Below are 27734 nucleotides of genomic sequence, written 5' to 3'. Positions count from 1 at the left end.
TAGATTAAGCCGGGGGTCGTGGGCTCGAATCCCGCCGAACAAACAAAAAGTTTTCAAAGTTCCTGGGTCATGGATGTATATTAAATATGTGTATTACACAATAAAAATCTTAAATATATGTTATATAGTATAAAAGTATTAAATATATTAATTCCGTTGTCTGGTACCCGTAACACAAGTCCTTCAGGTACTTAGCACGGGGCCAGACTGACGTGGTGTAAAGCGTCCATAGATATTATTATTATTATTAACCTCTAAAACAGCTAGCTATAATTATAGTATGCCTCTTCCGGAAACAAGCGGAAGCTCACCACTTCAAAAGACCAGAAAACCATAGGCCTTCGTAGAAAGAACTCGGTCCACTACAGGTGTTCCTCCATATTCGGAGCTAAACGGAACCTCGTCTGAGGTGGACTTTCACTGGCATCAGCTGGGCGGAAGCGGACGTGACGCCCGGACCTCCTCGCACCTCCCCGCACCTCCCCGCTGTGCCCGGTGGACGTGATCAGCCTCGGGATAGGGAGATGACTCATACATTTGGATTATCATACTCATCATACATCATGTACGTAGTTTACAGCTTGGCACTCGGAGGTCGCGGGTTCGATTCCTGGGAGCGACTAATATGTGATTGTCAAGTGTGGTTTAAGCGATGATCACCAGATTGTTAAACAAGAATGTATCCATGTGTCGGATGGGCATGTAAATTGTAAAATGTCGATCATGCGCCTGATCAGTCAAACCACCTTATTTAGAATAACCTATTCCACTTTAATAAATTGACCTGGTTAGTTATTTACGTGGTAGAGCCATGCTTCGGCACGAATGTACCGGCTCCACCGGAGAAATACCACGGGCTCATAGAAAACCAGCCTGAAACAGCGATTGCGCTGTGTTTCGTCGAGTGAGTGAGTTTACCGGTGGCCCAATCCCCTAGCCTATTCCCTTCCCTACCCTTCTCTATTCCCTTCCTTGCCGGCACTTGCAGCTCTTCTGATGTTGCGAGTGTCCATGGGCGACGGAAGTTGCTTTCCATCAGGTGATCCGTTTGCTCGTTTGCCCCCTTATTTCATTAAAAAAAAATTTACATAAAATATACAGTAGCTTTACCAATTAAATAAAATGTAAATAATATTGTTATTACGTATTGTTTTGTTTAAAATACACATAATACTTTCACTACGAAAATGTTGGTAGAAGTACATAGCCCTTTTAACTAGATAGCTTGGTCAAAATAATAGTAATTAAATGCTTATAAGGTGAAGGAGCATTAAACATCCTTATGTTAATGACAGCAAATAAAAATCAATACTAGTTATCCCTATATAATTAACACGGCTAGCGTTGACCGAAAAAATGTCGAATTCTTTGACGCTACAGCAAATATTTGAAAATTGGACCACACAGGTGACGATGCAAAAAATATCATTAGTGGTGATTGCTGCAGACATGAGGCAAAACCAACACCCGCCCTGCTATTATCACGCCGCTTGTTGTTTAGGAGATTTGGCGCACAGACGTACGGTTAGCAAATATGATGAAGTGCAAAATGTAGAGCTTGATGGTGCCAAAATATCATATTTCTTCAGATCTTTGTAACGAAATTAATGCAAAAAAAATAATCGAAAATCGATATTCAGCTCTGTCCAAAGATAGGTGTGTATTGACGTTTACGTCTTCTGCAATTAAAATAGAAGTTAAGTGCTTTTAAATATTATGAATACTTACATAATAATATCTACTTTAACATAATATTTACTTAGCGAAAATACATATCTATATGTGTTTTTGCTTTTGGATATTGCTTGACTTTGCAAGTTATTTTCTCATATCCAGGAGAATCTATTATCCGAATTTGATCGTGGATGAAGTAATCAGAATTTATTTAACTCGTTCTCAATATTTATGATAAAGAAGGCAGATATATTGATAAAATTCAGACGCAATTTGTCCAAAGCCAACATTTTTGTGACCCCAACTGGTACAGGTTACCCTGCGCTATCGAGGCCACGGTCTTCACATGAGGTAAACGCATTTGAATAATTCACATAATAGTAATTGCACAGTGTACTAGTATACACATACGTGATAATTATTATGGAATTTTGTTATTAATTAAACTTAAACCTTTCATTTTTTATTTTTAAAACATTCATACTAGTCACACATGACCACATCATGTGTGACCAGTATGAATGTCTAGAATTATTGCTTATATGATATATCATTGATACAGTACCTATCTCTTAAGTTAGATTAAGTTTGTTAAATGTTTCCTTTATACTAAATTCTCCTTTAGAAAAATAGAATCATGTGCATCCAATATAATACATAATAATATGGACTATGAATTAAGTAGATATAATAAAGATTCTGGATGTTTTATAAGCCATACCGTAGTGTTGTGTAGCTGCCATAAAAGGCATCGTCAAACATAAAGGAAGAGACACGAGGAACGGTAACATCGTTTTAGCCCTGGATAATATAGGTGTAAGGATCATTTAATGTAAGGGGAAAATTTGTGCAAACGAGGCATTAGATACTCAATCGTCACTTATCAAGCGATTGCAAAGCCTCTATTCTGCCGATCCTGTTAATCAATAAAGCCTAAACTACACAAATACCTACAACATTAATTGCTTAATAATTTCTCTCAAACGAGGCGGCAGCAAAAAGTCGAGCTCACCGCGTAATAACAAAGCGGGTGATGAGAGTTGGACCACCCCGGCCGCTCTAGCCGACATATTCGCCACTTCGTTTGATCCGTGTCGGCAGCCCAGCGCGGCTCGTGATCTGTCATTACGATCATAATAGTTTTCGGCTATTCGCTCAAATGAGGGACGAGCAAACATTAGTTTAGTTAAAAAAGCAAATAAACACATTAGATCAAGATGATGTTCCGTTCAGATGCAATTTATTCTTAACGTCATCAAATAAACAATAGGTACTATTTACTAATGTAAGTTAATAACTTATTAAGCTGGCAATGAAAATACTTATTTTATGTTTGCCTTCTTATACGTTTAGATATATTATGTAAACTTGAACAGTAGTACTTTTCACTTCATTAGAACTGCGAGTACACCAATTCAGCTAGATTGTGCAACATTGATGGAGCTTTGCTCTTCCTTCGATCCAGTCAATTTACTATCAAACTATAAAATAATGTTATTTAATGAAAATGCCACTAACTACTTTCGTTTGAAGTTAGTTTTTTATTATTCGTAGTTTGAAGTATAATAATATGGCGTATAATTTGATAGAGAAACTAACTGGAACAAACAAGGAACCAAAACGTAATAGCACTCAGTTATTTAATTAGCTACTCAATCTCATAACTTTGGAGTTCAATCACTGTCCAGTATACAAACAAACTTCAAACCCCAACAACTCGGCTGGCGGTCTGACGGTCCTGTGGGAACCGTGGCAAAAAACGTACCCTCACGTACGAGACGCGGACAATACGTGGACAATACAACACAATACAAGTTGTACACCATTGAAGACTATTGTGAAACGCTATTGAGAACACTTCATTCATAGATAGAGAACACTAATTTTCAGCAGAAGTTGAAGCAAACAGAAATAAAAACAGAACATTTACAAATACAAAACTAGCGTATACAAGGAATTCCGAGGAAGCCTTACATTTTCTTGTAAGACTATGTCCTTCCTAAGTAGTCTGCTCTAAATGTAAGCCAAATGACATAAAAATCGGTCCAGTAGTTCATGAGATTGGTGCCATAAAACAAACAAACGCTTCAGCTTTATAATATAAATTATTATAGATTTAAATATAAGTAGGTAGGAACTGATGGCGCAATATCCAGATAGAAAAATAGATAAATCTAAATAAACATGTACCTATTATTAGTGCAATTCACAAACAAAATACAATGGATTTGTAACTTTAGCTGGTAGTTTAAACAGCTCTATCTGTTAATCCGAATAACAAACAGAGATTTCCAGTTTGAGGCCGTAATTCATTGACCTATGACCATATCACTACACCATTATGTTACGAGTGAAGTCAGACGGGCTTTATGGACTAAACGCTAATTAGACAAGCTTATTCTAATATAGCCTTAATGACAGATAAAAATCCTTATATAAATTGAGCTCTTGAGAAAGTTGACTCAGAAATAATAACCAGAGAATTCTTAATTTTTTATGTAAGTTCTAGTTTCCATCTTACGCCTGGTTTTGAAGGTTTTGACAAGTTTATAGTTATTCACTAAGGCCTGTGATTGGCCAACATCGAAACATCGATCAATAACGCCGTTGAAAACATAAACTCCTGTAAACCTTAGAAATTGGGCATTACAGTTCTACTTCATAAGACTGCTCACAGTGAAGTCAAGTAAAGCCATTTTAGTTTTGAATCCTCAAAATATTTCAATTATAAACCGAAATCCCTCGGACCGTCGGGCATTGACAGTGTCAAATGGTCCGTGGGTGGATGACATTCCTCCATCCCCGCGATCATATCTCCCCTTATCTTTAATCTAAATAGTTTAATTAAAACAACTCTATTTACCCGTTACCCATTAGGCGCATCTTCGGGCGCAGGTACCACAGATAAAGGACTGTTCTTATCTGTTTTTTGTCTCTGACCTTTTCTTCTTTTAATGTGATGCTGTGAGAATGCTAATTGATTCGTTTGAGTTCGGTTTTTAGTGTTATCTAGAGGTTTGGTATTTATTGCTTGCATTGCGGACAGTGAAATTGTTTGAATGCAGTATTGTGCTTTTTAATGCTGTATTTTATGTTAAAACTAGCTATATTTATATAAAGGATAGAGGAAAATGATAAATTGTTCTCAACCTACAAACTTCCCAGGTTTGTAAATCACTGCAAGTCTCTAGATGTTTTCTAATTTTTTACTTTTGTTTGTCAAAATACCAAGAAGATCGAGAAAGAAAACATGATATTTGATGCAATCCACCTCGATCGAAGTGGATCACGGAGCTTATGCACACTGAGCTACATTCTCAACTTGGTACGTCATATTTTGACGATCCCAGTATGGACAGCAGAAGAATCGGCGCCAGTTATCCGCGTGACACCCGCCCGATCTCTCCTATTAGCTGCTCACCTGGGAGTTCCGATGGTCGCTCGTCAATTGTTTGTGGAACTGTCCCACAATACGTGCCTCCGATCCGACACGCACGACTCCCCCAGATTCCTCGCCGGGCCCCATCCATCGCCGACGTCGGTAGAACGATCCAAATTTCGACGAAAGTGAGCCAGCGTTGGACGCAGTAATTCGGAATGAAATTGGAACCCAGCGGGCTATTGTACAAAAGGAACAAGTGTGTTGCACTGTGGGAATGTTCGACTACAATGAGATAACATAATAATAATATATCAAGTGACAATAATCTAAATGTTATGCTCATCTATTAACTATGCAATCTTATTTTAAGATCAAAAAATACTATCTTTTCCTAAAATCTATTAACTAGCCAGCTACAGACTATACTATAAGTATATCTAACTTTTCACATTTAACTAACTGCTACACTTTACAGTAGGGTTCGAAGATAACCTACGTTACTTATTTGGGAACGCTCCAAATTAAAAAAAAAAAACCTTTCACGTATTAAGGCGCACTATAACCACAGTAGTTTTAAAGGATCGATCGATCTGTAGCAAGATCTCGCAAGACACTTCAGCAAAAACTCTGATTGAGTAATTCTGATGATGATGATGTAACGTCAATGCGTGCTAACCGTAGCTCATACAGTTAACTCCTTAAAAGGTTTTAACGCTTTCATAGTCATGAGCTGATGATGATGCTCTGAGACAAATATAGAACATAAGTTTTTTTGATAAATTAGGTCTAGGAAACTAGTCGTTTGTTCTTTGGGCGTTTTTCTTAAAATACATAGGTAACTTTAAAATAAATCGGCTCTTTACATCTCTCTTACATATGAAGTTGCTGCAACAGATTGCCTAAACTAATTTTCATTCAGTACTCGACCAAAGAAGTCGAATTTCTTTCAGCCACTTACACTGAAACACGGAACATTAAAAGGTACAAGTCACGCCCTTATTTCGGTTGATTGATGCCCTTTATGTAGGGCAATCTGAGGGCATTATACCGGCAATGGACCCTAGGATATGCATATCAAAGGAACCCATTAGATGCCCCGATATGATTAATTGTTACCGAAAAGTAGTCCACGAAATGAATACGGAAGAAAGAAATAAATACAAAGGATTCTCAGAATAATAAAATGGCCGAACAGATTGATATGGAAATCTGTGGGGCAAGTCCAGACATGATCCTATAATGTCATACATCTGCTTATCATAATTGTATTTATTTAATTTTAGAAGAAGCTTCCTTTGGTTCTAGTAAGGCTTTTGTATTCATGTTGTATAAGTTAAAAAAAAAAATATCGTGCGGAGTCCGTACATTTCCCACAACAAAACCGATAATGTCTTTTCCCGTCTCTCTCAAAGTATCTTCATACCAAATTCCATCTAAATCTGTTCGGCCGTTTAAGCGTGAAGAGCTACACACAGACACTCTTTAACATTCGTATTATTAGTTGTTACTAATGTAATGTATTCTGTGTTATTAGCAAGAAATGATTAAACATCGTTGTAAAGACTTATGTCCTAACTTATAAGGGTATTTGAATTTCCATATTGTAATTTTCTTTATTTGTTTCTGTTTTTGTGTTCCATTGAGCTTTATATTTTCCGAGTTTTCCCCGAGGCCGTGGGAGCGCGTCTTATCTGCTGATAATTTCTGTGTGCAGTGCGCCTTTGTTGACACCTATCTATTTGAAAATCATTTATTTGTTCGACTGACGCATGTCTTGCTATTGTATCACCATCATCATCATCATCATCATCAGACTAGCAGCATCTTATCCTTCTAATATTGCACTTATTAGTAATTAGTAATTTTGTTAGTGAGTAGTATTAGTCAATAATCGCTTCCCATTAGACAACCAGTCTACTCTTTAATACCAGCTAACTACAACCTTACTCGAAACACAATTATCATCATCAATTCCAATTGGAGGTTGTGAAGCATTGTGAACGACAATGCTTACTCGACAATTCCGAATGCAATAGTATGTTAATGCGCTAGCCGGTACGAGGCCGTGATTTCTCGGAAGCGAAGAATGCTGAGCCACAATGGTAACCATGGCGACGGTGTCGACTTTGTGCCGCCGCCTAATCTCGTCGACTTCGCATTCCTCACACAGGACCGGAGAAAAAAGGACCCACCATTGTCGGGTTCCGTAGTACTTTACGTGTAATAATGTTACGGATGGGAATGAACATTCTCGAAGGTGGCATAGTTGCAAATAATTTTGAAGTCACAGAAAGAAATAGCTTAATTTTAGATGTTTTGTTGCGGAAATGTGACGCAATACTTTTCAAAATAAACTCAACTTTTTACTTAGGCGTACCTCAATAATTCCCCCTCTTCAATTTTAAACGTGTATAATCTGCTTACATGATTGATGATGGTCAAATAAAATTACACGGTTAATAAACAAATATTGCTCCATTTGTTTACCTGGCGATCTCTAAAACGCTACAATAATGCTCAATGAATAATAAGATCGTCGAAAAAACTCACTCACTATTATGTTGACACAATAGAGCCTCTACAACTGCGATGACATTCATTTTGTCTCCCTATTTACTATTTAATCCAATTCAAAAGGTTTCTTGGGGAATTAAGTGGTTGAGTTCACTCCCACAAACGAGGTTACGAGGCCACGCAGTTAACGTAAAAAATAATGCATGTTATAAGAAATAAGGTTGTTATATTAATAAATTTTAAATAAGACTAATGAGGAGTGAAAACAAAGAAAGGGAAAAGCCGATAAATAGACTCGGAGAAAATTTTAAGAATCAATGCCATTAATTTTCAGTGGTACTAAATAACAGGAAAAATTTGTTCCTTACCGACACAGTGTAAATATTATATATTATACGACATATTCTTAGTCATTATCGCTCAATTTTTAAAATGAATACACCGATGATTGGCAATCAGCATGGGGTTGGTGCCGTAGCAACGAGCGACCTTCGTCCTAACGGCTTCGTCTGGTAGGAACAAATAATTTTGCACGTACCAAGGCGTTCGATAACATCTATAATAACGAACCGCTACCGTCGTATCGGTGATTTTTCTTTCCATACCGTTTTGTTAGCTCGAAGAAAATCGGAGATGTATCATGCGTTGAAAAAATAACCGGTACTTAGTAGGTAGTATTTTAATAATCTCATACGTTACGGGGTACCTCAGGGTAAGTTACTGGGGCATCTATTTTATAAGGTGACCCCCTTGAAGGGCGTCTCTTATTCTCATTTCGAGTTGTTTACCGCCTTTTTGTTCAGAGAATGGGGTAATTGAATGTTGATTGAAATGTCGCTGAGCCCCTTAGGGGAAATTGTTTTGAAAAACATGAGTTTAGTACGCTAAAGTATAGTAATGTCTATAGCTATTACAAAACAGTTGCCATCCGAGTCATGCCTATATTGTAATTGGACAAAATTAAAGAACATACGACCAAAGCACATAAGAGGTAAAATAAATTCGAAATTGCTCATAAATCCCAAAACACTATTCAAAATGAATGTGCAAAAAATACAGATACAATTAATTGAGATCTTGATAAATTAATGCTTTATTTGTTCTTTTTTTAAAAGAAAAAAAAAGACTTTTAATGATCATTAAAGAGTAATACAGTGCGTTACCGACAAAAACGAAAGTGATATACAGTAACATAACACGAGTGAAAATGGTTTTTTGTTCGCTTGTGTTGTGGTTATCGACTCAACTCAGTAGGTTTTTACGCGGTGTATCGCTAAATGACTATGTTGTTTGTATAATGACTAATTAATGTTATATATATATATATATATATATATATATATATATATATATATATATATATATATATATATATATATATATATATATATATATATATATATATATATATATATATATATATCAACGATTTTCATGAATTTAGTATATAGAGGGTTTCGGGGGCGATAAATCGATCTAGCTAGGAATCATTTTCAGAAAATGTCTTTTTATATAAACTGAAAAATATGACTCTTCCTGACATCTATTGGGGAATAATAATACTATGTTGTGAGCATCTAATTGTTTTAACGACCAGCAGATGGCGTTATTAAGTAACACGAAGTCAATGAGTGTTTGCTATACCGAGCAAAGCTCGGTCATCCAGGTACTATATATATCTTTAAACGAGCAATTCTTGTTTATATATATAATTAGAATCTCGGAATTGGCTCCAAAGATTTTCATGAAATTTAGTATATAGGAGGTTTCGGGGGCGATAAATCGATCTAGCTAGGAATCATTTTCAGAAAATGTCTTTTTATTCGTGTTTTATCGATAATCGATAAACTAAAAAATATGACTCTTCCTGACATCTGTTGGCGAACAACAATACTATTTTGCGAGCAACTAATTGTTTTAACGACCAGCAGATGGCGTTATTAAGTAACACGAAGTCAATGAGTGTTTGCTATACCGAGCAAAGCTCGGTCATCCAGGTACTATTATTATAATGTAGGACAACCCGCGAACGAGGCGCATCAACATACAGAACATCTTGAGAAGGGTGCTTCTCAACTTGAAGGCTCATTGTTATTATAAATTTCATCAATAGATGAAAATAATAACAATGAGCCTTCACAAGATAGCCCTTCTTAACATAATAATGTTAATAAGGACTAACTGAACATTTCGGTAGGAGGTAATTTACTCGTATTTCTTTGGTGCAATCAAAATAATTATTATGAGCTCTTTCGGGAATATCTTGTACTCTAGATAGAGTGAGTTTACATAAGAGTTTAGGTAGAGATACAAAACTTCGTATTGATCATAAAGTTTGCATAAACTCTACTTATTTTGTCCATAAATATGTTAAAAGAGTGATCTAAATCCGCTAATTTGATTGTTTCGTACTTCAACGTTAAAAATTTATATTTGTTTAAGATTTTTGAATATGTATCAGCAAAGGTTTTGGGGTGTGAAAATCCGCTCGATTTGGTCAGTTTAGGTAACCGGGCGTTATTGATGACATCGGAGAGGTCGGCTTCTGGTGGACTTTATAATTGACTCAATAATTTATTTGCACGCGAACCTTTGCTCCGTATTAGGATTTAGAGTTCTGTATCAAATTTTACTTTGCATGCTTTATTTAAAGTGTATTCAAATCTTGTTTTAACTTAAAGCAATTTTTTTATCATAAAAAGTGTATACAGCCGCATATAGAAACTAAACCTTTTTGGAAGTCGGTTAAAATGTTATACTACTAATAATAATAATAATAATAGCTCCTACACCGGTTTCGGTGACGGTGGCCTGTTCCAGTGAAACCAGGCCAGCTACGCAGGAGTAATTTTATAGTGCCCAAGTGTGTGCGCAGTACACAAGAGCACTCTCTATTCCTTTACTCTCATAACCCAGTGGGACGGAAGACCGACACGACCGGCGAGAGATCAGGCGCAAGACCGACTTTTTACATGCCCATCCGACGCATGGATCATCTTACTTATCAGACAATCAGGTGATCAGCCGGCATTGTCCTAACCAAACTTGGAAATAACATGTTTCCAACGCAGGAATCGAACCCACGACCTCTGAGTCAAGAGCCGCGCTCTGTACCACTAGACCACGGAGGCGTTATACTACTACTAATTATACTATCACCTACGAATAATAAATAGTTTTTATTATTCGTAGACTATCACATAACAATAATATCTATTGTTGCGGATTGGCACAAAAGGTTTAAGTTTTTAGGTTTTATATTATAGTGTCAATTGCCAAAGTTTGAAAAATAGAACGACAAGAAAAAATGTGTGAGAACTGAGAAACGACGTGTCTGAATACAATATTGGTTTTGAACCTGAAATAAATAATAATTATTAAGTATATGTGTTTATTCTCAACATCTATAGACGTTTCACACGGCACACCACGTCAGTCTGGCCCCGTGCTAAGTACCTGAAGGACTTGTGTTACGGCCTACGGGTACCAGACAACGGAAATAATATATTTAATACTTTTATACTATGCATATATTTAAGATTTTTATTATATGATACATATATTTAATACACATCCATGACCCAGGAACTTTTAAAACTTATTGTTCCGTCAGCGGGATTCGAATCAGCGACCCTCGGCTTGAGCTACCAACAGCCCACCAACTAAGCCACAGAGGTCGTCGCCGTTTTAATATTTTATAAAGTTATAAATTAAAACTTAATAGTTTTATGGAAGGAAAAAATACTCCTTAATCATTATACACCTGCTTTTATAGGGGCCTGTATAGATGTTGTAAATTATCTACAAGTTATTTCGATACATCCATACAGAACCAATATCTATACAATGAATATCACGCGCATCTCGATCCTTCGACCACACACCTTCCATAATCTCCGAGGTCCTTAACTCCACATTGTTTTGTCGCTCGGACCTGAATGTCTTTATTTACATTTTGCTACGACCTTAAACTCGATAATTTATAGCTCCCCGAACCCCCTCTGACTGTTCACACTTAAAATCATTGCATATTAAAGTTTTTTTCTTAAAAAGATCCTTTATGGCCGCGGTGGGCCGCGTCAAAATGACAAATTTAAATGTTTATAAATTAACCTCTGTCAAACGTTTGAGATTACCGAGAAAATTATTTAGTTTATTTTGCCCTTATCAATATTTATCTTAAGCCCGCAAGTAAAATGTAACTTTGAAGATATAAATTTTACGTTATTTATTACTTAAACACAAAACATTATGAACGAGAACCCGAGCAGCAAACTTCCTCAAAGCGTATTTAACTCTGAAGACGGAGATTTTTCTAACAAACATCATACATTGATCTTGGACGAAAAAGTCACTAAAATTATAAATAAATATAAGACGTATGCTCCTCATAGAAACAATCTAGCAACTGGCATAAATAAAGTTATAGAAAATAAAAAATTTGTAGAAGAAGCACAGCCTTTAAAAATTAATACTCATACATCGTCTGAAAGACAAAATAATTATGTGTGTGAAAATAGCTGTAACATTAAGTCCAATAAGAACAAATTTCCTCCAGTAGTAAATAAAAATACATTAACTCGTGCGGACAAAACAACTTACTGTCGGCCGGTTACAAAATATTATATTCCAGAAGTTTACAGGATGGCCACGAAAAGAAATGGTCTAAAAAATATTTTACAAATTCTATCGACTTTGAGACAAAAAGAAGTGGAAGAAGCTTTAATGAGTACTTATATAGATTTTTTAAACAAGAAACATCTACCTGAAGAGTGCATAAGTTTAATTTGTATACAGGATATAATAGGCTCTAAGGCAAGAATGATTTTGAAACGTGACCAGATGGTTGACCATTTGAATGAAAACTGTATACCACATAGCATAATAAACAAACCACATCAGCATAGGTTTCATGACACATTCAATTCTATAGAAGATCTGGCTCATAAACAAGTTTGGTACCCTGTAATCCGTTCGCCACGTAAGAAAGTATTTCATGTTACACAAAATGGACAAGAGACTAAGTTGTTCGACGACGAAAGATATAAAAATTGCTCAACACAACTTACTGAGGATAAAAAATATGTTATGACTACAAGGCCAGCTAATAGTCAAACAAAACGGGCAGTGAAAAATTGTAACACGCAAACTCATAAAAATGTTTTTCAACCTAAAAAACTTTGCTTTGATAAATCAGCTACGACAAATGTAGAAAAGAAAAATCATCACAAACAGGAAGCGATAACAGAAAATTCTGTTCTAACAATAGAAAACAAAATAGACACTCTCATACAAGCTATGAATGATTTTATGAATGAAATAAATTTATTGAAAATTACAAACTCGGAAGAAAAAAGAAGAAAGAAATGTAATACTAAGTCACAAACGCCTGCAGAAGAATTAATAGACTATAACATTAAAAACCATAGGAATATAGTTAGCTACACGTATCTACCGAGCAGAGAACAGAAAAGTTGTAAATTAGAAGAAACAGTTGTGAACACGCATAAGGCTAACTTCGATAACATCAATAAAAATTCGTCAATACAAATAAAATTTAAAGTGTCAACTAGAGACCATTGTACCGAAATAAGCAGATCACTATCCCGTCAAATAACGAATTGCAAAATCATAGCTGATACGAGTCAGACTGAGAAAACAACGATAGCTTTAAACACTGACCCAATAAGTTTTAGAGCACTCCTAAAGATATCGTCAGAAGCTATTAGGGGATTCTTCTCACTTGACTTTCTTTCTTATGTGCCCTATCTGCAACTGCCTAGACTGGAGTGGAGTGACCCCCGACCCTGTCTATGCGATACCAATGTTAATGTTGATAAAATAACAAATAGGTAAGGTTGAATGAGTAATTTAAATACTTCTAAAATATTTGTTTTAATTAAAGTATAAAGTCTCAATACGATGCTGTTAAGGTAAAACATTTTTACATATTTTGATCTGGTTTCTAATAATTTACCATTTATTTCAGGTTTTTAAAGCTCGCGCCTGTCGGTCCCTACAAATGCCAGTATTGTGACGAAGTTTTCGATAAAGCCTACTCCTGGGAACGACACGAATTTTACTGCGCCAGAACTTTGAAAGCCGTAGAACGCAAATGTGGAATGTTTCGTGTGTGTTGATTTGATATTCTTAAAGTTTGCTATGCCTAAAAACCTAAAAGAAATCAAACCATTGCAGCAAAGGATCTCTTTATGTTTGAATGGATACATTCTTCGCATATTTGCTCTCGTGTACACAAAAATCCTTATTGAATCAAAACAACTCGGTCCCTTTTTTTGAGTGAAACGTGCGTGCGGCACCGAACCTCGTCGCAGGGATAATTGGGCGGACTCGTCAATAACTTCATACGAGCCGCCGTCCATCCATCATGGTCATTTGTCAGACCCTAGAGCGCCCTTTGTGGGGAAATGGGCGTGTAATTTCCGATATCTCAATGTATCCGAATCTAAATTACGGCTGCGAATCTGCTGGGATAATTGAAGTTCGGCTGTCACGACGCATTGTCGTCTGATGTGATGAACGTACACAATGTTGGCAACATCTGTGACGGTCGTGCGACGCGATGCGGATAATGGTTTAGCCGGGATTAATTGGAACGAATTATATGAATCAGTAGGTTGAAGGGCTTAGGAAAAAAAATTGCGGAAAAAGCACCTTTTGTCATTTTGACTTTAAAAATATATTTGTAACCCTGTTAAGGTCCCAAGCCCTCGCTACATTTAAATATTTCTAAGTACTTAATATTAAAATATACTTCGTAAGTCCTCACAATTTATTTACATAGATATTTCACGATTTTACTGCAATACTTTCAATAGCGTTTAATAAGTAAAATTAATAAGCTAAAACTTTTCAATAATGGTATGACGTAACAAAAATGCATCTACCGCGATTAGTGTTCACGGAAATTTCCTGGGTGGTAGCGTCTTCAATACAGTGTAAATACTTTAGTAGCTTCTACTCCATATCCTTCATTTCTTTTGAATTCGCTTCCGAGTGTTGCTATTCCTTTGTAATTCGCGCTATTCAACGAAAAGGAACTTTTACAAATGACATTACAGATTTCCCTCTATTATCTATGGTCTCTTTACGTTTACCGCCATTTTGTTGACAGTTATTTGACATTTGGCGCGAAATGCATTATTCTGAAATGTAAAGTGTTTTGTAATATTGTACGCCGAATTTGTTTGAATACTTTTAAATATTAAACGTTCAATGGAAATTTGAGGTGGTCCGCTTAACGGTTTTAAGGATAAACTCATCATTATGCTTTACATACGAGTATAAGGCAGATTATAATTCTTGAAATACAATGTTCAATTCAAAATAAAATTATGTTTTCATAATATTACAACTATTTTACTTCGAAAGACAAAATATATAACTTTCTTCTGACAAATTTAATGACAGTAATTAATGGATGACGCTTTACTTTCTTTATAAAATCTAATATCGGTAATTAATAAGTGATGTCAGGTTTTTTGCAGTGCGTATTGCTTATATTAGTAGAAAGTAAACAACCTACACAAACATAATATTACCTCTATAATAACACTTTTTTCTAGTCATAGTAGCAGGTAGATACTATCTAGCGCGTATATAAATAAAGGGACATACAAAACGCATGATGAGTAGGTACATCTGTATCTAATAGTGGTCACTGGTCAGTATACAAGACAGTCATGTCAATGTATTATATGAGATACACAGCAGTCTGTCTGTCTGTTTGTTTAGGTGAAACTGTGAGTGAGTCGCCGTGGGAGCGCGATTGATTTCTCAATACGTTTTCTCTTTTATTGCCTGACATCTTGCGAATTAATTGACAATTCGTTAATTATCATGTTCGCAGTTCCATTTGTTACTTCATTAGCTTAAAACTAAAACGTGGGTTGCTTTGGCCAACACATTTCCACAACTGCAACTCCGTCCGCCAGGATCGAAAGCTGTCTTGGGAAAAAGCAGAAGTCGTGGGTTGCGTTAAAAACAGTTGTGAGGCCCTAATTCAATATACATTTTTTTTACATCTGTGATAACTCTGATTTCCATTTATAATATACAACTATATTAGTTTAGCGTGCGTAGTAGTTATAGTTTACGCTGCGTCTTTATCAGTAAAAGGGTTACAAAAAATACGAGTACACTCTCAGAAACAATGATAAGTGTCTATGGTGGGATGTTAACAAAAAACCCATTAGGCGCCTAATAATAACCGCGGTCTGTTATAATGAAGCTAACAGTATATTTTGGTAAACTATTACCAATACCAGAGTGTTGCGAACTAGGGAAATCGCGTGAAATTGCTTTATGGAAGTACAGGTCAACCTGTGCGAATTGATAGGCGACAAAATGTGGCCTAAGTCCGGTTTATCGATAAGTAACCTAAATATTTCTAGACTAGTTGACAACTCCGTTGCACCAAAATTCGTTTATAACGCGGGAACCGTACGAAAAATTGTACGGTTCCCGCGTTATCAAAGAATTTTGGCGCACGGTCACGCGACCGCAACAGACAGACACATTTTTCCATTAATGATATTAGTATGGTTGCACTAGATACCAGAACTATAATTAGCCAGTTACTGATATTTTTGACGGTAGTTTATCTATTTAAGGCGTTGGTAATTGGTTAATTTTGATCTTGGCAAATCAAAAGCGTTATAGCTATAATAGGCGCAAGCGCTTTCATAAAAACCCTCTGGAACCGCGCATATGAAAACTATAGTTAGGCTGGAATATTAGCAATTTTAGCATAGATCATTGGGACTACGTGTATTTGATGTGAAATATTCTGCAGGCGTTTTTGAAGACAACACAAATTAATTCAGTGGATTTTGATAAAAGGTGAGTGAAGATTCAGGAGCAGAAAAGCGAGGGGTCTATGTTTTACTACTACAATAGACGCTCTCTGTGGCGCAGTGGATGGGTGGTGGTCAGCGCTCAAGCCGGGTTCGAATCCCGCCGACGGAACAAAAAGTTTTCAATGTTCTTGGGTCATGGATGTGTATTAAATTATTTTCATTGTATTTCAAATAGTATAAAAGTATTAAATATATTTTCATTGTCTGGTACCAACTTTAGTCCTTTAAAAAAGTCTTATCAGATACTTAGCACGGGGCCAGACTGACATGGTGTGAAGCGTCCATAGATATTATTATTATTAATTATTAGTAATATAATACTGATAGAAACGGAAGATATTTAGTAAGCAGATGACGGACCTATATAATTCGATCGACTTATGTTTTGACGTGGTTTTGACCTGATCACCTGAGTCGCCCAAATGATGCTCGCATCACGCAACTTAAATAGAAGTTTTTGGCATCACGCCGAACATTGACATAACCCGACCAAATTACGTAGTTCAGCCATCAGCCCACGAATCAATAGACCTTTCAGAACTAATCATATATTATTTTGATAAGGGAGCCAAAAAGATGGCTGCCCAAACAGATATATCTCGCGCGTGCCTAACGACAAATTATAATATAGCAGGTGGTGATAAGGCACAAGGGCACTTGTCACGGCACCTGCGAGCCGCCAGTCGCCGCTATCAACACTGGTGCGTGTCACCCTCGTGTTGAAGATAAGCCGGATTAGATGTAAAAAGCTCAATATACAGAGATTAGATATACCAATACAGCCGGGGAAAAAGGAAGCATAAAGTCTTATCAGTTTTTGATATGGCTTAATAAAGTTGGTTACAAGAGATCTTTTAAGTCGAAGGATAATATAAACAAGACTAATAAACGATTGAATTTGTACAAGCCAAAAAGTATAATATGTTTTTCATGAATAAAGAACGACAGAGATAACATTCTACTTAACGGGACTAACTTTTATTCTGATGTGCAAGTGGATCGTAATTTTATCATTATAGTTGCACTAGCAAAATGAAAATAAAAAAGATGGAAAAGCCTTCCTTATAAAATGGACTATCCAACACAAGCATATTTTGAACCAGTAGTCCTGCGATTAGCGCGGTCAAACAAGCAAACTCTTCAGCTTTACAATACAGTATAGATAACAATGTTAGATGTAACTCTAGCAATTTTGATTGATGGATAGAGTGCAGACACAGGCGACAGGAGTAATGAAGGAAGGCCAGCTGACGGAGTTCCTCGCGGCGCCGCGCTCAGTATGGCGGTCACGCGCGGGCGCCGCCGGTTTAGTCATATCTCCGCTGATGCGACCGTATCCTCACATAACGGAAACCGATGCAAATGCCGCTCGTGCCCGGATCGAGACAATCATCTATACATTATTTCATATAAAAAAAATACATATAAATAAAATTGGAGTGTCTGTTTGTAATATTGAAATAACCGTTTTTTACTACATGCATATGAATATTTAGACGGTACAGACACCAAAATAACAATTTTTAGAATTTTTGTCTGTCTGTATGTCTGTCTGTTTGTTCCAGCTAATCTCCGAATTAGCTGGACCGATTTTGACGGGACTTTTATTGGCAGATAGCTGATGTAATAAGGAGTAACTTAGGCAACTTTTTAACCGACTTCCAAAAAAGTGGAGGATATTTTTTACTTTTTTATGTTTTACCTTTGTATTTTACTCCGCCGATTGTGGACCGATTTTCAAAATTATTTTGTTGTTGCATAAGATATTATGGTCCATCACCTTATCACATTTTGTTGACGCGGACGAAATCGCGGGTAACAGCTAGACATACATAAAGGGAAAAATCATAAAATACTCTCCAGTTAGAATATGATAGAAAGGTTATTAATTAAAACTAATGATAAAAATTAGAAAGAATCAGTTGTAGAAGACGTAGAGCGTCGCTCTTAGCTTGGTTAGTTAGACTTAAGTCAAGATAAACAATCAAAGGCAGAAATTGTGAAGATAATCAAAAAAGTTAACATAACTATATTTGCTGCAAAAGGTAGTAGGAACCTTAATGTAAACAAAAGGTTGTAAAAATGTAATAATGCTAAACATATTTATATTTTGAGACGAGCTACCTTTGCAATAAATCAGTGCTACGACGACAGAAGAATATTGTTTAAATGTCGTTTACATGTTCCTCACGCGATTTAAGAGCGATTCGATCACAATTCCGTCGTCTGTATGTATCAGTCCAGTCGGAACAATGCGAGATTAACATCGAAGTGTTAACGAGGCCTATTGTACGACAATTTAAACTTAGCTCCGGCCGTGAGGAGCGTAACAATTATATAGGTGATAATATTTTATTGGGATGGCCAGTAGATGCGTATGTAATAAATTGTAGCGTAACAAAAGAAGTGTTCGCATATACATAACACTACAATACTTAGAAACAAGAAAAATGTTGATATTAAATACAAATTAAGTAGCTTAAAGAAGCTTAAGTGTGATGCCAGTAAAGACTGGCATCACACTTATAATTCTATTGCCACAAAAGTTGCTGCAACAAATCGCATTTGATATACGCATACGCATACAATCCCAAAAAGCCTCTACTTTTAGCTTCGTCGTAGTCAGATTAAAACATACTAAACAAATTCTTAATTAAACCTGAATTCCCATGCCTTCTCGGGACTTGACCCGTCGAAGGCTTTCGACAAGAGCACCTTCGATAAGGGAGGTATTCCGGGAGATTTATGAGGTGAGGTGCGATGTGGGGGAGCGGGGAGGAGGGGGGAAGGGGAGGTGTTATCGGGTCACTCTATCGGGAATTAAACGCACAATAAAATTGACCACCGCCGGCGCTGGCGCCCCGCCGCAGAGGTCGATGTCGGGTGTATGGAATGGACTAAATTCTTCCATGATTTCCACTTGAGTCATCTGTTTTATTATAGGATAGAAATTACTGGTTTAATTTCAAGATTTAAACAAGTTCGTAAAAATATGAAATGAATTTTAACAAAAGGATGCGGCATTAAACTTTAGTATAATGCATAGTTAAACCATGATTTCGTAATAACAATCCATCATGACTATAATATTATGAGATCGAATGAAAAATAAATATTCCCTAAAAATTTTTGTAACAATTCTTTTCTTTAAATCTATTTCCTTTCTTTCCTTTTCTATTTTATAGGGTAGTCTGTCTTATTGACCTGGCTCTTACAGTCCTAATCATTCCTACCCTATCGGAGTTTCGTTTACTTCAATCTATACAATTCTAAACATGAAAGTCTTTTCCAGTGTGTGATCATCGTTGTTCGTCGCGTCTCCATTTTCGGGCGCGACCATTTGACGGTTTTTTTGTGTGCGGGCGGCGCGCGGAGTGCGGAGTGGACGCTAAGCGACAATCAGTGTATTGTGTTCTCGGAAACGGTGGGATCGAACAGGATTGGATGCGGCAATACCTTAGATAAGATATTCCATTTTATTATCCCCAGAAGCTCGCCTTTATCAAAAGACTAGCTCATATCTCAGACAGACCTCGTGTTTCGTGCTTATTTCAGATAATTTTTGAATTTATTGCTCCGATTACTTTTATGTGCGAGATTTAATTTATTATCTAAAATGCGTTTGTTTTGAGATTATTTTCAAACTTTGTTGTATCCTTTACGATATGTTAAAGATTTTTATATTGGTGGTCAGATTCTCGTATGTATTTAGAATGATTTGCCTGTCGACGATTTCTTTATCGTAGGACCTTGTAATAATTATTAAGCGAAGCTCTCTACATAACTTTATACACACATGAAATTTCACAGGTCTTAATTATTTTCTTTTAATTTTTTTTAATCTTGTCTCGTGCAATGTCGCTTTTAAGAAGAATATCTCCTTCAACCAGACTTTCCTGGCTCCTTGTCCAGGAATGTCGTGGAGCCGATGAAAACGAAAATAAAATATCAATCCGAGCCTTATCAGATCGGTCGATAGTGTGGAGTGTGGACAGATCATTATAAATATAGCCTTATCTCCCGAGCCCCGACCGGACTCGAACCCGCGACCTTCCCCGAAACACTTCGCAATATAAATCCTGAACTCTTTAGATTCAGATAAGTTTAATTTAAACCCTAAATACAACTTTGTCTCGATTAGCCTGTGAGTCAATTTGGTTCTGGAAGAAACTGTTACTAATAATAAAAATGTAAAAAGCATTGAAAGAGTAAGCATTTGTCCCAAATATAGAAAAGGTAAGGTAAATTGAATAAGATAGAAAGCAATTTCTTAATTTGCTGCTGTGCTGCACACAGATAAGTAAAAAATAAGCCATTTTTTACGATACACAAGTGCAAAGTTTTTTAAGTTTTTATTTAGGCCCTAAGCCCTTATTAGTAGTGGTAGTATCAGTATACTTATATTGTCGTGTGTGTCACTCGATTAGCCCATGAGCTGAAATTTTCACTTATGGATGCCCAGTTACTAAAGATTTAGGAGTTTATCTTTAAAACAGCGTTGTTGTTTGTTTAATGTTAAAACTTAATAAGTTTTATATAAACAATCAACAACAAAAGGTACAGGAGGGCTCTTTGTTTTTTAGTCCTAAATCTCCTAGCTGATCTACGTTGTATATCTCCTATCTATTCCACCTGTACGACCTTCCGCATATCGGCTGGTCCAAGGCCGCGGGGATGTAAACAGAACGATTATTCCGTCTCCATCGCAGCCGTAATTCCGCCAGTCACGGAACTGCTAATCATCACTAATTTTCGCAATTCGATGGATTTTTCTCGAAGCTTTTTCCTCGTAATTTGGAGCGCTTATCTCCATATCAAAGGTTCGAATGTTTTGACTGGTTCGATATCAAAATTTTACATACGATTGCTTTCGGTAGTTAAATGCTGGTTTAATTTGGTAGTTAAAGCCACAAGCAGGATTACTGTAACATTATGTTACAAGTACTGCATGAATCTGACATTTTCGCAATGGATATTTTCGGAAACCACATGAGATTTGTGGGGAGGGTGGGGTTGCAATAGGTGCAATACCTATGATGACGCTGTAAAATACTCACATAGAAGTTACCTAAGTGTATACTTTTAAAGAAACCAACAACAAGTTAAAACAACTCAACGGATTGTAGTAGCCGATTGAAGTAGCCGATAATATTAGCATACCTAAAATATTACCAGGAATTCTAGCACTCAGGGGTTAAGTAATGAGCCGAAATGAGTCTCGCGTGCCGCGCGCCCAATTAGGGCCAAAGTCGGTGCGTGCCAACATTCATACTCATTCTGGATGTTAGGTTTATGGGTCTACATCAGGAACATCGGAATATTTCCGAGCACGCGGGTGTAATCTTGTAAGATGTAATTTTGGATGCCAAACTTGAAATTGACGAGTTAAATTCTTCGGTTGCAATTTAAAATGTTTAAAATGCAAGCAGTATCTATAATTCCCTATTGTTATATTTCATGTTTGATAAGAATACAATTTTATAGTATGATAGTGTAGTGAACATAGCAAACGCACGAATTTAAAATATAATGGAACGAAGCTACATTAATGTTGTATTAGAATTTGGTATTGATATTCTTTTTCGTATTCCTCAAATCCTAACCCCTGTTTCTTTCCCAGATATGGAGGCTTTAGATACAGCGATTAGGGGCTGGGGCGGATTCGACCAAACTGGAGTAAAATTTTACTCGAGTATAACTGTTTTTTGATCTAAGAGTAAGCTGGTTTTGCGTTTTTCCAACTTCTAATCCAAGAATGAGGTAATTACATGGGAATTAATATTTATACGGGCTATTTTGGCGGAGTAAATATTAAACTGAGAATAGTTGCACAAGGGTTCAACTGTCACGGTCGGTGTCATTGTGAACTATAATTGACATTTTATTTCATACTCTTTGAGTAACTTGGTAAAATGCCTAACGCTAATATCCTAGAGTAAATTAAAGGAGTAAAATTATTCTCATGATAGTTATACTCGTGTAACTTCAAGTTTGGTCGAATCGGGCCTGACCGCATCTTTAATCAGATTGTGACTTTATTTAAAATTTAAACCATATTTTCTTCTTCCTTGTAAATGATTCCACATATTTCTATCAGTAACCATGGACCAGCAAAGTGGCTGGCAGGTGGTTGCGGTCCGGTGGTGGGCACGTACCATCCCCATTTCACAGTCCAGCGGCTGAGGTTGCGCAACTTCGGCCCTCGCACCTGTCTGTCACGCCGCGCGCCGGCCACGCTTGCGCAAACAACATTCCTAATGATCTACCGACTTTACACTATAGTCCTATTGGATTCGATGCTTGGGTAGAGTTCATTCTTTGTGTCTATCGTACTTGTGATACATGTAATTCGCAAATTCTTAATTTAAAAATTCACGAATTTCTTATTTCATGGCCCTTTATGATAACCTGGATTGAAATCACCAATATCAGATTTTATAGAAATCGGTTTAGGCTAAAGAGATAGAAGACAGACAAACTAAACAATGTACAGTAGGTGTGTATATATTCTGACGGTGTTTTGGTGGTTTAAAGAGAGCCACAAGAAGCATCAAAGAATATTGTCAGAACGATCGCGAAGAATAAGTACAGATAGAATAATTCAATAGCAACAAATAAAAACGTGGATATAAAATAATAATCTTACCATTCTTACCCCAAGGCGTACTCACTGTATGAATCATGCCAGACTTACCGCACGTGTTGGGATAAACCGGGATAAACTTACCTGCAAAGAAAAAAACGCATTAGAAGCTATCACAAAAGGACAAAATGACCCCATATGGTTCTGCACCACCCCAAGCAAAGGTGCAAGGTCAAGTGCTGACGCAATGGAATCTAAACCGTACATCTACAAAGATAAAGTCCACAATCTAATCTCCGGTTGGCATACAAGGTGTAAAATTGGCGAACAAAAACCCGCGGATAAATGCCATCTGGTGGACAACGTTTTTGCGCCGTGTACCGTTTTTCATGGAATGTAACTGTATACAATGGGTCGGTTTATGTATCATGTAAGTCACGCGCCACAATTATGTGAGGACGGGCTTTTTGAGATTGCTGCGAGCCTCCTGGATACTTAACTCGTCATTAATCTTCGAGACTTCTACATAATGCAGCTAGAACGGCTCGGCTGCAAGGACAAAGTATATGCTTACTAGGTGTACCTGCAACTCGGTTAAGGTAATTCTTTATTCCGTTTAAACCACTAACCGATTTGGAATTTGAATGGATATGCAGATATTTAGAGTTCGAGGGAAGGATATTGGATATTCTTTTACAGAAGAGTAGATATGGTTCGCTATACGATAAACTATGTACTTTGCTAGTACATATGGTGGCTTAACAGACTCAAAAACAAAACAGCCTTACTTTCAAAATTAATAACTAATAAGTATGCATGTATATTAATAATTTTTCAAAGCTTCAACAAACATGGCTAAATAGCATAGTTTGGAGAACATGACTTTTATAGGTATTTGATTTATAGGAATAATAATGAAAAAATAAAAGGTACTGTTTAGAATAATTTTCAGTCCATTTATATGGTAATCATAAATCAAGATATAAGTATTTCATTTGTTAATAAGTCTAGGGGTAGAATAAGCAGTCGTGGTAAGGTTAACAGCACTGCTGGCTTAATAGTAGGCTTAGGCCGCGCGCCCATTGCGATGCATGCATTGTAGCGATGCAGTCGCGATACTGTCGCGTATTTGCATCGGTACAGTCGCGATGCAGTCGCTAGCTGTGTGTCCTGTATGGAGTTGCAAATGCGACTAACGCGCTTTAGTAGTGATGCACTCGTGCGCTTCATAGTCGCGCGACTACATCGCTACTAAAAGTCGCAGTGGGCGAAGGCCTAAGTTAATTTAATTAATTAATTTAAATTTAGTAATAACTGTTCCTGTAAGCAATTCTGGTACTGTCAAAAGCTGCCGAAGAGTTAGCAGTAGTGCTGCAGGAATCACAGTTAAGAATAACGTTATCAACGAAATGTTAAAATTAACAAATACAATAAATGAATGTAAACACTGACATAATTTTACACCTGATGTCTGTCTGTCTTCTTCACGCCCCAACCGAGTAGACGAGATACTTTGAGTCCCGGGAAAGGACGTAGGATACTTCTTATCCCGGCACAATGTACGGTTCCCGCACAACTGAGTTGCGGGCGTCATCTAGTAAGTGATAACCCTACATAGTTAACCCTTAACAGCAGTATGTTTCGTACTCGTAGCGTGACCGCGCCGATACATCAAGCGACGATCTTAATCTATAAGTCATTGTACTTTTACGTTTTCTTCATTTTTTACGGCGAAGTGAAATAATAATAGGCAGAATCGATCAAACTGATTTAAAAAATAGATTTTCTTCAGGTTTTGTTCCTACTGTTTATCGTATTTAAAATAAAAATATAGTTAAATGGTAATAAAGTAACTGAAGCACTAACAACAAGTATTATTATTTGAACGAACACAGACATTAACGTTTTATAAAAAAGTTAAAAATGCGATTTCTCCTCAACCGACTTAAATAAAGAAGGTAGTTATGTAATGAATGCTTGTGTTAATATATTCCTTATTGCTGAAAGATTACCTCTTATCAGATTAACGCATTCATAAATACTTAAATAAACAAAATCAATGGCGACCCCTCATTACTGTGACCGCGCGGAGTGCGGACTCGTGCCGCTCGCGGGCTAATCGTCGATCGCTATCTTAAATAGGTCATTAAATATTTATATTGCGGTCAAATTGATAAATATTGCAGGTTTATACGGCATTTACTCGGCAGTTCGACAAGGGAGCTAAAGAATTTTTATTACCAAAATGTAAATACCCCCCAAATTCTACTGGTCAAATAGAAAAATCTCAAAATCTTGCCAAATAATAAAAGGAAATTTGTAGTTATCATATAACAGCGACAAATTTTTAGTGTAGTGACTAGTGAGTGACTCCCTCCAAATCTTCAGGCTACGACCGCGCCTGGTTACGTCACTTTAAAGTTTAAACATATTATGGCAAATTTTGAGTAATTATTTTACAGGGAGATATAAGAAACATGGGATAGCTAACCATGACGAATTCGGTTCTTACGCGATATGAGAAATAGTGCAAAAAGACCAATACCTCGCAATTAAATATATTGATTGCACAGACGCACATTCTTGTCAAACCCTCCTTGAAATGTCAAGAACTTATTTGGCAAATACTTTCCGTCAATATAGCCTAACCCACAATAGGAGACCCGCCCAAATTGCCCTGAGGACACTCGAGGACTATCGACAGTCACAAACCGGAAAAACATTATGGCAATCTAATTCTGTTTATATTTGTACATACGGAAGTCGAAAGCTGCGATAGTTTTTCTGCACCCCAGGGTCGGGACACGTGTCTCAAGATTGTGAATCTAAAATAAATGCGGCCCGAGCGCGGACCCTTGCGGAACACCTGCTCGTATTACCGCTTTAGATCGAACTAACCCATCTATACTCATCCCTATGGCTTTGACATAAGGTTTGCTCGGTTGTAAAGGTATATTTGTGTTGGATGAACGCATATTTGGCAGGAAGAGGGTGTCTATTGAATTATATTTAGTCGCGGGCTCGGGCGCACAAGGTGGTGGCACGCTTCGGATTCGATTCTATTAATTACACGATCATCTTTGTTTATGGAATATTAAGTGACCATGATATTGATAAGCTGACAGCCTTAATTTGACTACCTGATGGATGTAGGCTTTGGAATGAGTAATTTATTTTACATATTCAATGTTTTTTTTTAAATAAAAAAGCTTATAAAGTCGTGAACTACAGACATTTCATGTAAATATTTGTCTACTAATTATGAAAGGCAGCATGATAGAAAGTTAAGTTCGAAAACTGTTTTCTATCCTACCATAAGCTGTTTTTGAGCGCTAGCCTTAAATTTTCAAGCCCTTTTGCGAACACTTTTTATTTCAACACGGCAACAGTCAACACATAATAGTTTTATCCTTTCAAAAGAAAAACATAATAAAATTTTGGGTACAAAATACAAATCCACAGAGTAAAACTTAGTTAGCAATGATTGAATCGCTATAGTTAATTTTTTAATTAAATACTGAGAAATACTTAATGATTTAATCTATTGCCTATAACATGCGCTTCTAGATTACGAATATAATTAGTAACGGAGCCCCCTATATATTACACATTTAACTTTTCTGCCACTTACACCTCTCCCGAACACTTATCTAAATTTAATCTACCGCTGACTATTGAATTATTATGAACTACCCGCGGCTCTGTTTAAACCATTTTAAACTTTAAATTAATTAGCATAAGAAATTGGTTTTTTAGCTTCGTCAGTTTTAAGCAACCCCCTAATACTAGCATTTCGTCGAGCAATTACTAACCCTACGGATACAGGAGAAAGTTTAAATTGCCTCGTCCGTGGTGTTGCTATGGGGTGTACAAAAAAGGCAGTTTTCCTTGGAGTCTCGCTCACCAGATGGCAGAGGGGCATTGACTCCTCGAAAATTTTTTCTGCGACCCTCGAAGACGGTGCGGTTTATTAAATGGCGGCTTTATATTTGACGTAAAGGAGCAATTTGCGGTCGAGCTCGGTGCGAGCCGACGATCGAATTGCGGTGACTCTGAGATCGAACTTGCTCTACTTGTATGATAAAGGTCGCGACCGCGGTAATTGCAGGCTTTAAATGTGCTGAAAGCGGGAAATGTCAACATAAAAAGAGACACGGTAGTGACCCTACGACTAGGAAATTGAGGAAGGTCGACTGAAGAAAGCGACGAATAATCTATGAAGATTCTATCTACGAATCTGTTTAAAATCACTTTAAAATCCGAAATTTCAAGGGTAAAAACATTTAGAGACACCTACAGCCAAACATAAAAAAGAAATGGACGAAGCAGCGAGGATGATTCTTGTCTCGAATCTGTTTAAACTTTAAAATCACTTTAAAATCCGAAATTAAAGAGGGTAAAAACATTTACAGATACAGCCAAACTTAAAAACACTACAGAGAACCAAAACAAAGCATATCGTGGAATTCCGCACTCTGATTATCCCTAATTTGTTGGAAATGTAAAAGTGAGGGTTACCGGTACATTAGCATGAAACAATAAGTAGAATTCAATCGGGTATGAAATTGTCGGCAATTGAGTTCGCGTGCCCGCAGAGCTGTAATTGCGGGCATCGGACAGGCTGAGCACCTGCGTGTGCACAAGGATACAGGAATATAGCCAAGATACCAGTTCTATGGTAGTCTTGCTAAGCCGCGACTAG

The 27734-nt window shown here is 36.8% G+C and overlaps 2 protein-coding genes across 3 annotated transcripts in view; one reads left to right on the top strand and one right to left on the bottom strand.

The window, feature by feature from the left end:
• LOC121737028 (protein prickle-like) overlaps positions 1 to 27734 on the bottom strand; it is a 153189-nt gene that overhangs the window by 17851 nt on the left and 107604 nt on the right. The window lies entirely within an intron of this gene.
• LOC121737029 lies at positions 11701 to 14900 on the top strand. 2 transcript variants are annotated; one of them, XM_042128552.1, is made up of 3 exons: positions 11701 to 11949; positions 12204 to 13422; positions 13560 to 14900. In XM_042128552.1, exons 2-3 carry the CDS (start codon positions 12215 to 12217, stop codon positions 13708 to 13710), a joined length of 1359 nt encoding a protein of 452 aa, XP_041984486.1. In that variant the 5' UTR covers positions 11701 to 11949; positions 12204 to 12214; the 3' UTR covers positions 13711 to 14900. The 2 variants fall into 2 exon arrangements, with proteins under 2 accessions (XP_041984486.1, XP_041984484.1); XM_042128550.1 differs by having other exon boundaries at positions 11701 to 13422.

The sequence above is a fragment of the Aricia agestis genome, chromosome 20 (assembly GCF_905147365.1).
Source record: "Aricia agestis chromosome 20, ilAriAges1.1, whole genome shotgun sequence".
In the NCBI taxonomy this organism is placed as follows: domain Eukaryota; kingdom Metazoa; phylum Arthropoda; class Insecta; order Lepidoptera; family Lycaenidae; genus Aricia; species Aricia agestis.
The sequence above is the reverse complement of the archived record's forward strand: the minus strand, read 5'-3'. Positions and strand labels throughout refer to the sequence as shown.

What these genes read in the sequence shown, in the direction of transcription:
- LOC121737029 (XM_042128550.1), top strand. Translation starts at nt 11,822, where the DNA reads ATGAACGAGAACCCGAGCAGCAAACTTCCTCAAAGCGTATTTAACTCT. An exon ending in GTTGATAAAATAACAAATAG is followed by an intron (nt 13,423 to 13,559) that starts GTAAGGTTGAAT and finishes CATTTATTTCAG; the next exon opens with GTTTTTAAAGCTCGCGCCTG.